Genomic DNA, 12,040 nt, shown 5'->3' on the forward strand with positions numbered 1-12,040 from the left:
TGTTGCTATGGGTAACAAGTCAGGTTTTTCCGTTACATATTTTTGATAACTTCGGCCCATGTTTTGGTCAGGGCCACTACGGACTGTCATCTGATGCGGCCCGTACAGGACACTTATAACCATGATGTAGGTGGTGCCATCAGAAACGGTTCGGCCCACATAACCCACGGGGCCATATACTCAGATGTAGAAGACTGGATGGCAGTGAATGTGGCGTATCATTCTCTCCTTAATAAATTAATGTCGAGAATTGGTAATTATTTACATAGAATTCCGGTTCATCATTACATATTATACACATCTTCTTTATCAAAGTGATTATCTTTCTGTAAAAACCAGACCATCACTGGGGGTCTGCACCCAAACTTTCCCGCCACGCTGGGACAACAATACCGCACTCCGAAGGCCACGGGAAATGTTTCAGTTCACTCAAACGCCTTTAGAAATTGCTGCCCAACCTGAAGACAAAGTAACGAAGGCCGCCGGTCTGTGGAATATGGACATAGGACTCGTCATAGGAAAAGATCCAGCTTTGTGGAGACAGTTTTGCAGCCCTTTACAGAGTAAACTTTTTCGCCAGAAGGGTAATAGGTCATGTCTTTAGCAATGGCGTTGGTGGTCTCTTCATCGGCCACCAAGCCGCGACGCTTAAACTCGGCCTTCACACACATCTTCACGTGCTGAAACTCCATCGGGAAGAACGGTACAAAGACATCAATGAGGTTTTTATCGATCAGGCTGCTGTGCCAATACCCACCTAAAACGGACAGAGACAAAATATTAAAATTGAAAAAACAAGTACGAAAAAAAAAAGTTAGTTCAATAAAATGTAAATAAAAAAGTATATATATATAATAGACACTTTAAAGGGGCATCTCCGGTACTTTTCTATTTTATTATTAGACACCTATTATGCTAATATGGCCTTTGTATTACTTTAGTATATTTTTTCTTGCAGCCATAAATCCCACGTTTTTATCCAGTCCGTTAGGTCACGTGATCCAATGGTGATGCCCGGGGAATACTTGGAGTCTCTATAGTAGTGAGGGGTCACCACCTCCTGGCATGACCCACTTCTGACTGCCTACCACCCGTCTTGAGGTCCCGCAGAACATGGGTAAGAGCAAGTAGATGCTCCAAAGATGGCCGCCAAACAGAAAAATGCAGAGGATGCGGTTGCAATAACTAATTCTGGAAACTGGGAATAGATTTTGTTTACTAACAATACCAGATTGGATTTAACCCCTCACCGACATTTAACGTAAATGTACGGCATATTCGGTAGTGTGGGGGGGGGGATTATGGGGGGGTACGGACCTGGCTGACACCTCGCTCTAACCTCTGGCCTTGTTTCTGGGTCATACTCACTGTCTTTCTTGTTGAAGGCGGACAGGTATACATCCTTTTCCACGTCAGATAATTTGATTTCCTCTCTATCCCTTCCAGCCCTCCAGAATTTTAAAGATAATTCAGTGATCTTCTCTCCTCCTGCATTACTGAGATATAAAATGAATTATTGAATATTCCAGAAATTCTGATAGTCTGACGCCGGGCTAATAATGACTTGTATCTGTCAGAAGGAAGATGCTTTAAACGGGTTACTCGGATTGGATAAACAGTTTTCACTCGGCAGATCCCACCAGCAATCACTGGGCATGAATAGATTTCAATAGACGACTGGGGTCCTGATATTGGGTACTCTAAGGGTGGCCATACACATCAGATGTATGTCAACCGAACCCAGCGGGACCGGACAACCATCTAATGTGTGTGGCGGTGTCATGAGACTACCCCGATGGCAGATGTTGGGGCATGTGAAAAAAAAATTATTTTTTTTTAGTTATTTGAGAAGCCGCTGCCAGACCGGACGGACAGCGGCTTTCTCCGAGAACACATGCCCAAGTGCTGTAGCTCGAACGAGCGTTTGGCCGAGAGCTATATAAAATTTACGGCCAGCCTAACCCTTTCCTTGACCTTGATGATAAAGGCGGTTCCGACTGGGGTACCCCCCTTAATAACCGTTAAAGGGGTTGTCCCAAGATTAAATGTTATCCCCTAACCACAGGATAAAGGGATAACATGCTGATCGTGGGGGGCCCCAAACGCTTTAAAGAGGAAGTTCACCTAGAACCATCTTCCGACATGTTATATAGAGATGATATACATGGATGGGTCAAGTCTGCCAGAGAGGAGACACTCTTGAAAGGTTTTCTAGCTCATAGTTAGGGCTTCCGAGCGGAGTACACCCCATGATGTCCATATGCTCCTTCATGAAACAACCTCTATAAGCAATGGCAGGATGTAAACAGAACCGTCACTATCTTACCTGAGGAAAATGAAGATCGCTTTACGGTACGATACTCCATCAATAAGGTCATAGTAATCGAGGAAAGGCTTGATGGCATCGATGAGGCCCGGGTGCATTTTATCAATCTCATCAAATATGAAGATTGAGCGTTCACAGCCTTTTACCGAGTTTTTGACCATTGCCTGTAACTGGTCCTGTCGGCATGAAGAGATATGACCGTACGTCAGTAAAAGTCCGCTTAAAGGTGTTTTTTTGTTTCCTCGGTGAAAATAAAAAACGTTTAACTCCTTTAAGAATGAGAGAATTGCACAGCCAGCAATCCCATAATACGTGGTTACTGTAGTCACTCACATTACAAGTGATAGCAAACTAATAACACAACCCCCCCCCAGTGTGAAATGGGGTTCCTAAAATATATAATACCTTTTAATGATTAAAAAATCTCCTACCGTTTTGTGTACGCAGCTCTGATGCAGACCTATGTGTCTCCAGTCTTACAAATTTTCAACAAATCCTGTGTAGTCTGATGGAAAGGAGTATGTCTGCAGGATCAGACTACACAGGGACAGTTTGTAGCCTGTAGGAATAGAGACGCATAGGTCTCTATTCTTGAAGCACTGGGGGTCCTGGGTTCAAATCCAATCAAGAACAACATCAGCATGGGGTTTGTGTGTTCTCCGGGTACTCCCACACCCCAAAAACGTACCAATAGGGAATTTAGATTGTGAGCCCCGATGGGGACAGTAAGCAGGGACCTATGTATAGCGCTCTGGAATATGTTGGCGCTATATAAGTAACAGAAATAAATAGGTCAGCATGGGAGATGTATACACAAAACGGTGAATTCATGCAGTTTTTCAGTATGTGCTCCTTATTACCTTGTAATTCTGAACTTGATTGGCATGTGGAAAGTGAAGCGTTGCCACAATCGTGCGCACACACTTCTGCCTCATGTGCTCCGAGTAAATGTTGTTGATCAGGATCTGGCTGACGTAGTTCTTCCCCGTTCCAGTTAAACCGTGTAAGGAGAGCGCCAGGGGTTTTTTAGGATTTTCGTGGTTTAGGAATCGTGGTACTGCCTTCAGGATCACCTGCTTGGCAAGATGCTGCCCGAATACATTGTCGTCAAAGTCCAACTCCAGAGCTGAAAGAGGGAAGACGTTTTTAGCCTAAAACTCAAGATGTGACTGGATCTAAGCTCAGTATCCCCTCCCCCACAAATTACCAGGAGGCCGACATCTAGGCTAGAGTATGCCGAGTCCTTGCTCTAAAAAAAAATATGCACTAACAAGTATCGGCTCTATAGTACAAGCGAGTAAAAAAGTATTGCTGTCAGTGAATTGAAAAATGGTTTCCTATCATCATCAGTATCGTAAGAGGGCACAAGATTTTTACTGCTGGAGGTCTAGATAAGGTGGGAGAGCAACAAGATACACACAGATAATGTTCTGTATACAGCTCCCCTGTCACTCCATGAAGACTGTATTCGTCTATGGACACTTTTCTGTCCATAAGGCCCCATGTACACGACCGTAGTTTTTATCCGTAATTATGGATAATCTGCGGACCAATGAATTTCTAGAGGCCACCTTTCCGTATATTTACGGATGTGTGTCCAGGCCGTAGAAATGATCCGCAAAATATAGAAAACGTCCTATTCCTGTCCACAATTGCAGCACGGCCTCGCCCCAAAGAACTGTACGGGCGCGTGCAAAACTGCAGACGGCTGCTGATGTGTAGCCGTCCGTAAAGCATTGCTATGCGACAGCAAGTGATTCCCCAAGAAAACGGTGCCTGAGCGATCATGTGACCTTTTCAAGGGGTTGGTGACATCATATGTTGACTCCATTTTTTTGCGGATCGTAGATACGGATGCACTACAAACCGCATTTGTGGACAGCGTGCCTGATATGCAGATGACTCGCGGGTGAATACGGATCCGTATTTGCGGATAGTAAAAAAAAAAACACTACGGTCGTGTACATGAGGCTTAAGGCCTTGGCTACGCAGACTCTTCCTAGTGCTAGATTTTAACTCGAGTGACAACTGCAGTCCACAAGATTGCGTGCAATTCAATGGATTCCTTTGAACTTCAGCTGTCACTCGAGTTAAAATCAATCAGTAGTCTCTGTGTAACCCGTCACCTCTCCTGACCTGTCTATTTTAAAAAATACTCTATTCTTCATGAAATAACAATTCTGGAGCAACTTTCCTTAGAACTCTGCGATGTGTAGTTCCTCTGTTATTCCTCTTAGAAATGTATGAATAAATTAACAGCTGGGTATTACCTACTTGTGAAAGGGGCGTGTCTTTACAGTTTCACATTGTCAGCACTGATTGGACATTGTCAGTCTGTGTAGGGACACACCCCCAACTGATAACACCCAATTTATTCATACATTTCTAGGAGGAATAACGGAGGAACGGCACAACATAGAGATCTGAAGAAAAAAAATACTCCGGAATTGTTATTTTAGTAGTATTACATGGCAGCCATTCAGATAAATCGCCTGAGCTAGAGCCCCCCCTCTATGACGGCCATATTTTCTATCATTGCAGCTGCCATAAAGCATACACACCTGCCTTCGGCTGTTATCCCCAGTGGTCCCGTGGGAATCACCATTAGGACAACCCCTTTAAGAGTTAGTTTATTATTTAAAAAAAAATTTATCTGATATAATTTATATCAAATATTAAAATAAATAAAACATTGGGAGGAAACTAGAACTGTAGTTTCATCACTACCTGGTGTTATCTTTATAACTACAACTCCCAGCAGAACCAGGAAAGTTGGAACCAGCGCTGGGAGTGTAGTTTCAGTAAAAACGGAAATCAAGTTTCCAAGTTTAATTGGTCTCGGTTAAAATCGAAGCACAGGGGCTGCGAGAAAATAAAGTGACAGGTAGGTACAGTCCAGAGTACAGAGAGAAGGAGACGAAAGGCGGTAGCCTACGCGTTTCAGACCTTCGCTAGGTCCTTAGTCATGGCTTAGCTGAGGAGTTCCTTCATATATTTTTTCCACAACTCCCAGCATTACCTTTCGCAGTGATCTGCAACCTGAGGCTCATCAGATTGTGGAACTACAAATCCCAGCATGGCCTGTCAGCTGCATAGCCGCAGGTTGCAGGCCATTGAGCTTTATATTATTATAAGCTGGCAGGACACATGAGAATTCTTGTATTTTGCATTACTAAAAGTCTTCTGTTCTCCATTACCTGTGACGTTGACAGATCCCTCCTTCCGGCCGCTGCTCGTAAAGTAGTTATGTAGTCCATAATAAGAGATGATCCCGGTGATGATAGACACCGTCCCGACCGTGATTGAGATCGGTTCACCCCGTGATATCACCGGGAGTAACAACCACAGCGCCGCTCTCAGCAACTTCATAGCACGAAAAAAAAAATTGAAACCAGTGCGGGCGGGCGCGATACACTTCACATGACGTCATTTCCCCTGCACCGCGGCGGCCATTACTACAAAGGGCAACAGGTTCGATTTTCAGTTTCACTTTTTCTCTCTGCTGTGATGTGGTAGGGAGTATACGGAACGAGACATTTAAATATGTAACCAATGAAAAGTGTCAGTTTATTCTTGGTGGTATAAGGGAATAATATGTTAATGTTTTGTTGAAAAATGTCATCTTTAGATATTACTTTTGTTTGCCTTGGTGGTGTTGACACATATCAACCAATCAGATTGTTTCTTACATTTTTTTTTAATTTTTTTAAAAAAAAGGGGTCTAAAAATGAGAGCTTAAATCTGATTGGTTGCTATAGACAATTGCACCAATTTTTCTTTGCATTGGCAAATTAATCATGTAATTAAAGTCATTGCACAATATTTTCTTTAAAAATAACAAATGATATCGGTGATGGAATGGCAGCCATACCACACCGCTTTTTCAGACAACTGAATAGGAAATAGTTATTGAGCACCAACATCACTGAATAACTGGGCAGGCATTCAATTATGGAGTCTAGGAAAGCTGCGTCACAACCTTTATAGGACATGTAATGGTGGCCATATTGGATGGTCTCTAGCTTGCCCAAGTGACACATTTGCAGTGGTTGTCATGACGATGGATGTCACTTCAGACTACCGCCTTTCCCCAGTGGCAATATGGGGAGTGGGAGTCTAAGCCCCTCCCCTTGGTTTTGCTGCCTGCTAATCCTAGATGTCCGCACAGTCATTGGTAAGGAGATGGGAGCAAAGGCTGGTGACCTGTGTTTAATGGGGAGGGGAATAAGCTGATGGCAGACGTCTCCTGCAGCAAAAAAGGATCGGGCATGTTCAAATCCTAATTTCCTCCGATATCTACAGTCGGGAGGCCCCATACCCATTAGATTGTTGGCTTATCCTTCACAAATCCGTGGGTTCAGCCTACTTTGATTTAATGTGTATGGGCAGATTTGGGGGTTTCTTTTGCCACAATTTTTGCATTAAAACGCAACAAATAAATACCATAGTAGTGCCAAATAGGGCCCTTAGAAAATCAGTGGTGGCCCGAGATCACAAACTTCACTAATGTCACCATCTCATGTGTATCTATGATATGAGGTCATTTTAATTGGATTTTCCCATTTAAAGGGATTGTCCAAAAAAGAATACCCGTTTTCATATACCCTATTGGGGGATCCTGAGTTAATAAAGAGGGGTCCCTTGTTCAGGATCTTCATCTTTTGGCCAGAGTCAAGAGCGGTTACAATGAGCGTCCCTAGAGCACCTGCCCTGTTTTACCCGAACAATCCCATTGATTTGAATTGGTGCTGTGTAATGCTGCATTTCTCCTGTGGTGGCACTGTAAGGAAATTGAACACTTGGGCATCATGTACACGAACATTTCTGTTTTTGTGGATCGCGAAACACAAATCCTAGTGGCTTCTGTGTTGCGGTCGTTTTTTTTGCAGACCCATACGTTAGAATGGGTGAGACGGAACGCAAACACGGACATGAATAGCACATGTTCTATAATTTTGCGAATCCGCAAAAAAAACTGATATGTGCATTCACCCACAGAAATGAATGGTTCAGTATGCTAGCCGCAAGGAATGGATAGGACTCTGAAGAAAACAACGATTGAGTGCGTGAGCCCTTACACCCCTTGCACACGACCGAGTTCAGGCATGAAAAACGGTCCGAGTATCGGACGCATTTCCCGGCCCGACCGCGGTACAGGTGAACGGGACTCGTGGCACCATAGACATTTTATGATGCTAGGAGTCTCTGCCTCCCTACGGAACAAAATGAGTACGGAACAGCAGCTCCGCCGGGGAGTCAGAGACTCCTAGCATCATAAAATATCTATGATGCCAAAGGTCGGGCTGGAAATCCAGCCGACACTCAGACCGTTTTTCACGGCCCAAACTCGGTCGTGTGCAAGGGGTGTTACTGCCAGGTTTCGCCATAGTTTACAGCTGTAATCAGCTTATTGTCAACGGACCCTTCTAACAAGTAATGATTGTCTAAAGGCCCTTTTATACGGGCCGATGATCCGTTAAGCAGGCACTCGTACGAACACTTGTCCGCGATCATTGCCCTGTAAACAGGGCATCAATTTTTTATGGGAACCAAAAAATGGTCGCTTGTCGGCCCAAGACATCTCCTTGTGTGAACCGGGACATGTACAGCTGACATGATGCAAATGCATGGGAATGAACTATCGTAGTAACAATTTCGTCCCCATACATTACCAAGGACTGCTCTTTGTGAATGGATTTAACTAGCGCCAATCAACGTGCTATATCATTGATCAGCGCTTTAAGTTGCTCTCCATCAGCATCAGTTTAAATGTTGCACATCCTTCCTGTATCTCTGGCGCTGGGTCATGGCTAAATTAAGTCGTGCACATTGGGGTACAAGGTTGTGTTGAATGCCAAGAAACGTACTTGGAAATAATTTATCAAAACTGGTACACAACAAATGTGCAAAAGAACAGTCGTCCATACCAACCAATCAGGCTGCAGCTTTCATTTTCAAAAGGGCATTTGAAAAATGAGAGCTGGAATCTTATTGGTTGCTCTGGGAAACTGCTGCACTTTTCCTTTGCACCAGTTTTGATAACTCTCCCACGATAGTGAGGCGGTCATGTTCTCTAGGTCTGGAATAGAATACACTGGCGTTAGAGGATATCTTCCATTTGACCATGAATTGCGATCACACCTTTAATTTGCATAAAGTAAGCTTCCCTCAGAGGCGTAAATTATTTTATCACTTATTTCTCAGGATGCTGGCGGCACAGCGTCCTTATTTGTATCATCTGTACTGCCCTGATGGTGGTCCTAGCGGCAGTAAAGAGGAGCGGGTGCACAGAGCGGTGTACTGTAACCACTTACCAGTTTACAGATGAAAGAAGGGAATCCTACTTCTTATTCAATTAAAAAAAGAAGCAAAATCAATTAATACTTTCATAAGTATTTTTTCTCTCCACTTTTCTATCACAGTTACTTATGAACCAAGCAATATGGATGATGAGTGGAGCAACTTCACCATGTGCTCCTCGCTATAAACAACTTTATTTTTTTATTTATAGCGCATGACTGTGATGACAAAGTTGACTTGGATTTCCACCAATCAGAGATCTGGTCAGAAGAACCAAATAGGACCACCAATGAGGAAATAGTTATACTGACTGTGATTTCATTAGCCGATTTTTCCACCAAATAGCAAGTAGCACTGGGTATAAATAGCGCTAGCCATCTGCTCTGCTTATTCGGCGGTATCGGCTAACGCGGTAGCATTTTTGCTCTTTGTGAACATGTCTGGGAGAGGAGTTTGCAGAGGAAAGAGCAGAGCCACAGCCAGGAGCGGCAGAACATCCAGAACTGGTCTGACGTTTCTAGTTGGCTGTATACATCGCTTTCTGAGGAAAGGGAATTATGGCAGACACTTCGGTGCCGAGCCTCCAGTTTTCCTGGCTGCTGTGATGGAGTATATGACTGGGGAGGACATGTTCCCGGCTGGGTTTGGAACCCGATTTCGGAACAATCACCGTGTCAGCTACAGCTGGCAACGCATGGAGATGTGGAGCTGGGCGAACTGCTAAAAAAATCTACCAAAAGCCCAGGGGGGCACGGTGCCCAAGATCCAGGCAAAGCCCTGTTGGTACATCCAGATAGAAAAACAAGCTCCAGACCTCTTCTCATTGACCTAAAGGCTCTTTAAACGGCCATCCACACGTGCTAAAGAGCTAAAACATGTCTTATATTTAGGTTATGGAACTGCGTTTAACATGGTTGGCTCCATCACTATACAATGGGGCTGGACTAAACACTAGGTCACCATGGCTACTAGAAAATAGTCCCTAGCGGTAGTATTTTTCTTCCCGCCCTTCATGCATTCAGCAGCTGGGTGATTTTAGTTGGTGCCAATTGCACCCAGCTAGATCTGGCCACGGTCCTCCTTCTCTACATGGCTGCCAGCGTTGGGTTGTTGGGGCATCCGGCACCCTCTGATGACGTCTTTGACCTTGTTCCTGGATTACGCTTCTGTGTTGCCTTTTGGATATCATCGCTTAGTTCCTGTGGCTCTACTCCAGGTATTGAATCCTGGCATGGCTACAAATAATTTTTTAGTATAAGGTTTTAAGATTGTGTTTAGCCTTTTTTCAATAAAGATTATTGTTATATGGATCTATAAAGACTTTGAATTATTTGGGGTCGTTATTGGTTTCCGACTACAATTCAGAAAAACTAAACCTTTGACAACCCCTGGCTACATTGCTGACATCACTATAGCGCAACCGCCTCCTATCGGTGACTATTCTGGGGACTGCAACCTGGGAATCTGTTAAAGTCCATATCTCCTAGTAGAGATTAAGGGTAAAGAATGGCGAGTATCCTTAGACTTTGCACCCCAGTCTAGCCAACGCAAAACCTATTGCGGCTCAGGGGATCCTCTTCTCTGGTGAGAAACGTGACACACCAAAGTTTTACTTAATGCTGCCATTTTGGATATTCCCCCAACCCTCAAACAGAGTTGTCACGTGCCTCCGGCAAGTCTGCATAGGAAACGCAGCCTCTTCTAGCTGACCGCGTGGCACAGAAGTGGATGTAAGGGGCTTAGCTGGCCAAATCTGCATCCCTTGCCATTTCTCTTGATTTACTTTGTGAACCTTGTCATTTGTGATGTTGAAAGTTCCTTCCTTAATACGTGATCACTATCCTTGCAAAACATATAGGGATTGTCCAATTAAAACCCCATTGTATTTGACTGCTGCTGGGACCAGGACCTTGTCATCAGTGGTTATTACACAAGCGACTGCTAAGTATTCGTATTTCTTGTGATGAAATCAATGGCAGCGCCAGGTCCTGAGAGCAGATTTTTGAAAACAGGCCTCATGCACACAATCTGGAATCCGTATCACGCTGATCTGAATACATAAGACCTCACGCTGAACTAAGCGGCCACGATACAGTACTTCAGTATATATATATATTTACTTAGTGGAAAAAATAAGGTGATATGTCCAACTTTTCATATACTTCATATAAAATTTTATTTAACGGTGTTGATCTTGATTTTTTTATTTTTTCCCCAATACAAAAAACACCCCACATTTCCACCTTTCTTGACCCACAATCTGCCAAATACAGGGCTGGTTTTAAAAAAAGATTAAAAAAATGGGGACCTTGGCTAAAAAAAAATGAAAGCTGTACTGTGATTGGCTGCTATGAGGAACAACGCTAGTTCTTTTGGACCGTTTTCAAAAATGAAGCCTTGTGTTTATGGTCAAGAAAGTGGTTGTCTATACATTGTGTCACCTTTCACAGGTCTGCAAAATACCACACTAAATATGCCCATACACATTAGATGAATATCGGCTGAACCTGCAACTATCTAAAGTGTATGGGGTGTCCCGACCACCGACTGCAGATGTCAGGGAAAAGTAGGATCGGCATATTGGATTTCAACATGCTCGATCCTTTGATCCCAGGGAAGTCTGGCAGTGACTTATTTCCCTCTCCCTATTGAAAACACATGCATGCTTAGCCAAGCGGAGCATGCATGTATGTATATGGGGGAGTCCGGAGGAACAGCTGTCGGCAGAACGAGCGTTTGGCCAAGGATGGCTAAAATGTACGGGAGGCTCAGAGGGGTTTTCCCATGAGGGACATTTATAACATATCCACAGGATAGGTCATAAATGTCAGATAGATGCAGGTCCCACCACTGGGACCTGCACCTATCTCTATAACGGGGCCCCCTAAACCACGTTCTAGCTTTTTGTGCTCGCGCTGACGCCCAGCCGCTTCCTGGTGACATGGTCGGGAGATATGGAAACCGTGTAACTCGCTGAGCTACTCTATTTCCGTAACTCCCATAGTAGTGAATGGCAGTAACAGAAGCAAAGTAGCATGCGAGCTAAGCTGTTTCCATTACTATTCAGTTCTATAGGAGTTATGGAAACAGCGTAGCTCAGCGAGTTACGCAGTTTCCGTATCTCCCGACCATGAATATTAAGTGCCATGGAGTTGGATGGCATGAAGCCCGTTTGATCGGGATGCATGACTGGTTATTACATTTGAAAAGGCAAGCGGCTAGGGGCCTTCGCTTCAATTTTAGAGTTGACTGCTAATACGAAAATAGGTCGAAACAAGCCAGCAGAGGACCTTGGTGATTTGGAATGGCACTGAATCGGGATGGTAAGTTTTTAGCACGTTGGGTGGTTTTGTTTTTTTTCCCACAATTTTCCAACCTGTGTGAAACAATCTTAGAAAAAGAATTTAAGTGGCC

The 12,040-nt window shown here is 44.0% G+C and overlaps 1 protein-coding gene across 1 annotated transcript; it reads right to left on the reverse strand.

Moving 5' to 3' along the window:
* Positions 1–254: 254 nt before the first annotated feature.
* Positions 255–5,717, reverse strand: LOC142659233 (torsin-1A-like). Its single transcript, XM_075835146.1, has 5 exons — positions 5,524–5,717; positions 3,187–3,452; positions 2,327–2,502; positions 1,369–1,496; positions 255–757 (listed from the first exon to the last, which is right to left on the reverse strand). Exons 1-5 carry the CDS (start codon positions 5,693–5,695, stop codon positions 513–515), a joined length of 987 nt encoding a protein of 328 aa, XP_075691261.1. The 5' UTR covers positions 5,696–5,717; the 3' UTR covers positions 255–512.
* Between the last annotated feature and the right edge of the window lie 6,323 nt (positions 5,718–12,040).

The sequence above is a fragment of the Rhinoderma darwinii genome, chromosome 8 (assembly GCF_050947455.1).
Source record: "Rhinoderma darwinii isolate aRhiDar2 chromosome 8, aRhiDar2.hap1, whole genome shotgun sequence".
Lineage (NCBI taxonomy): Eukaryota > Metazoa > Chordata > Amphibia > Anura > Rhinodermatidae > Rhinoderma > Rhinoderma darwinii.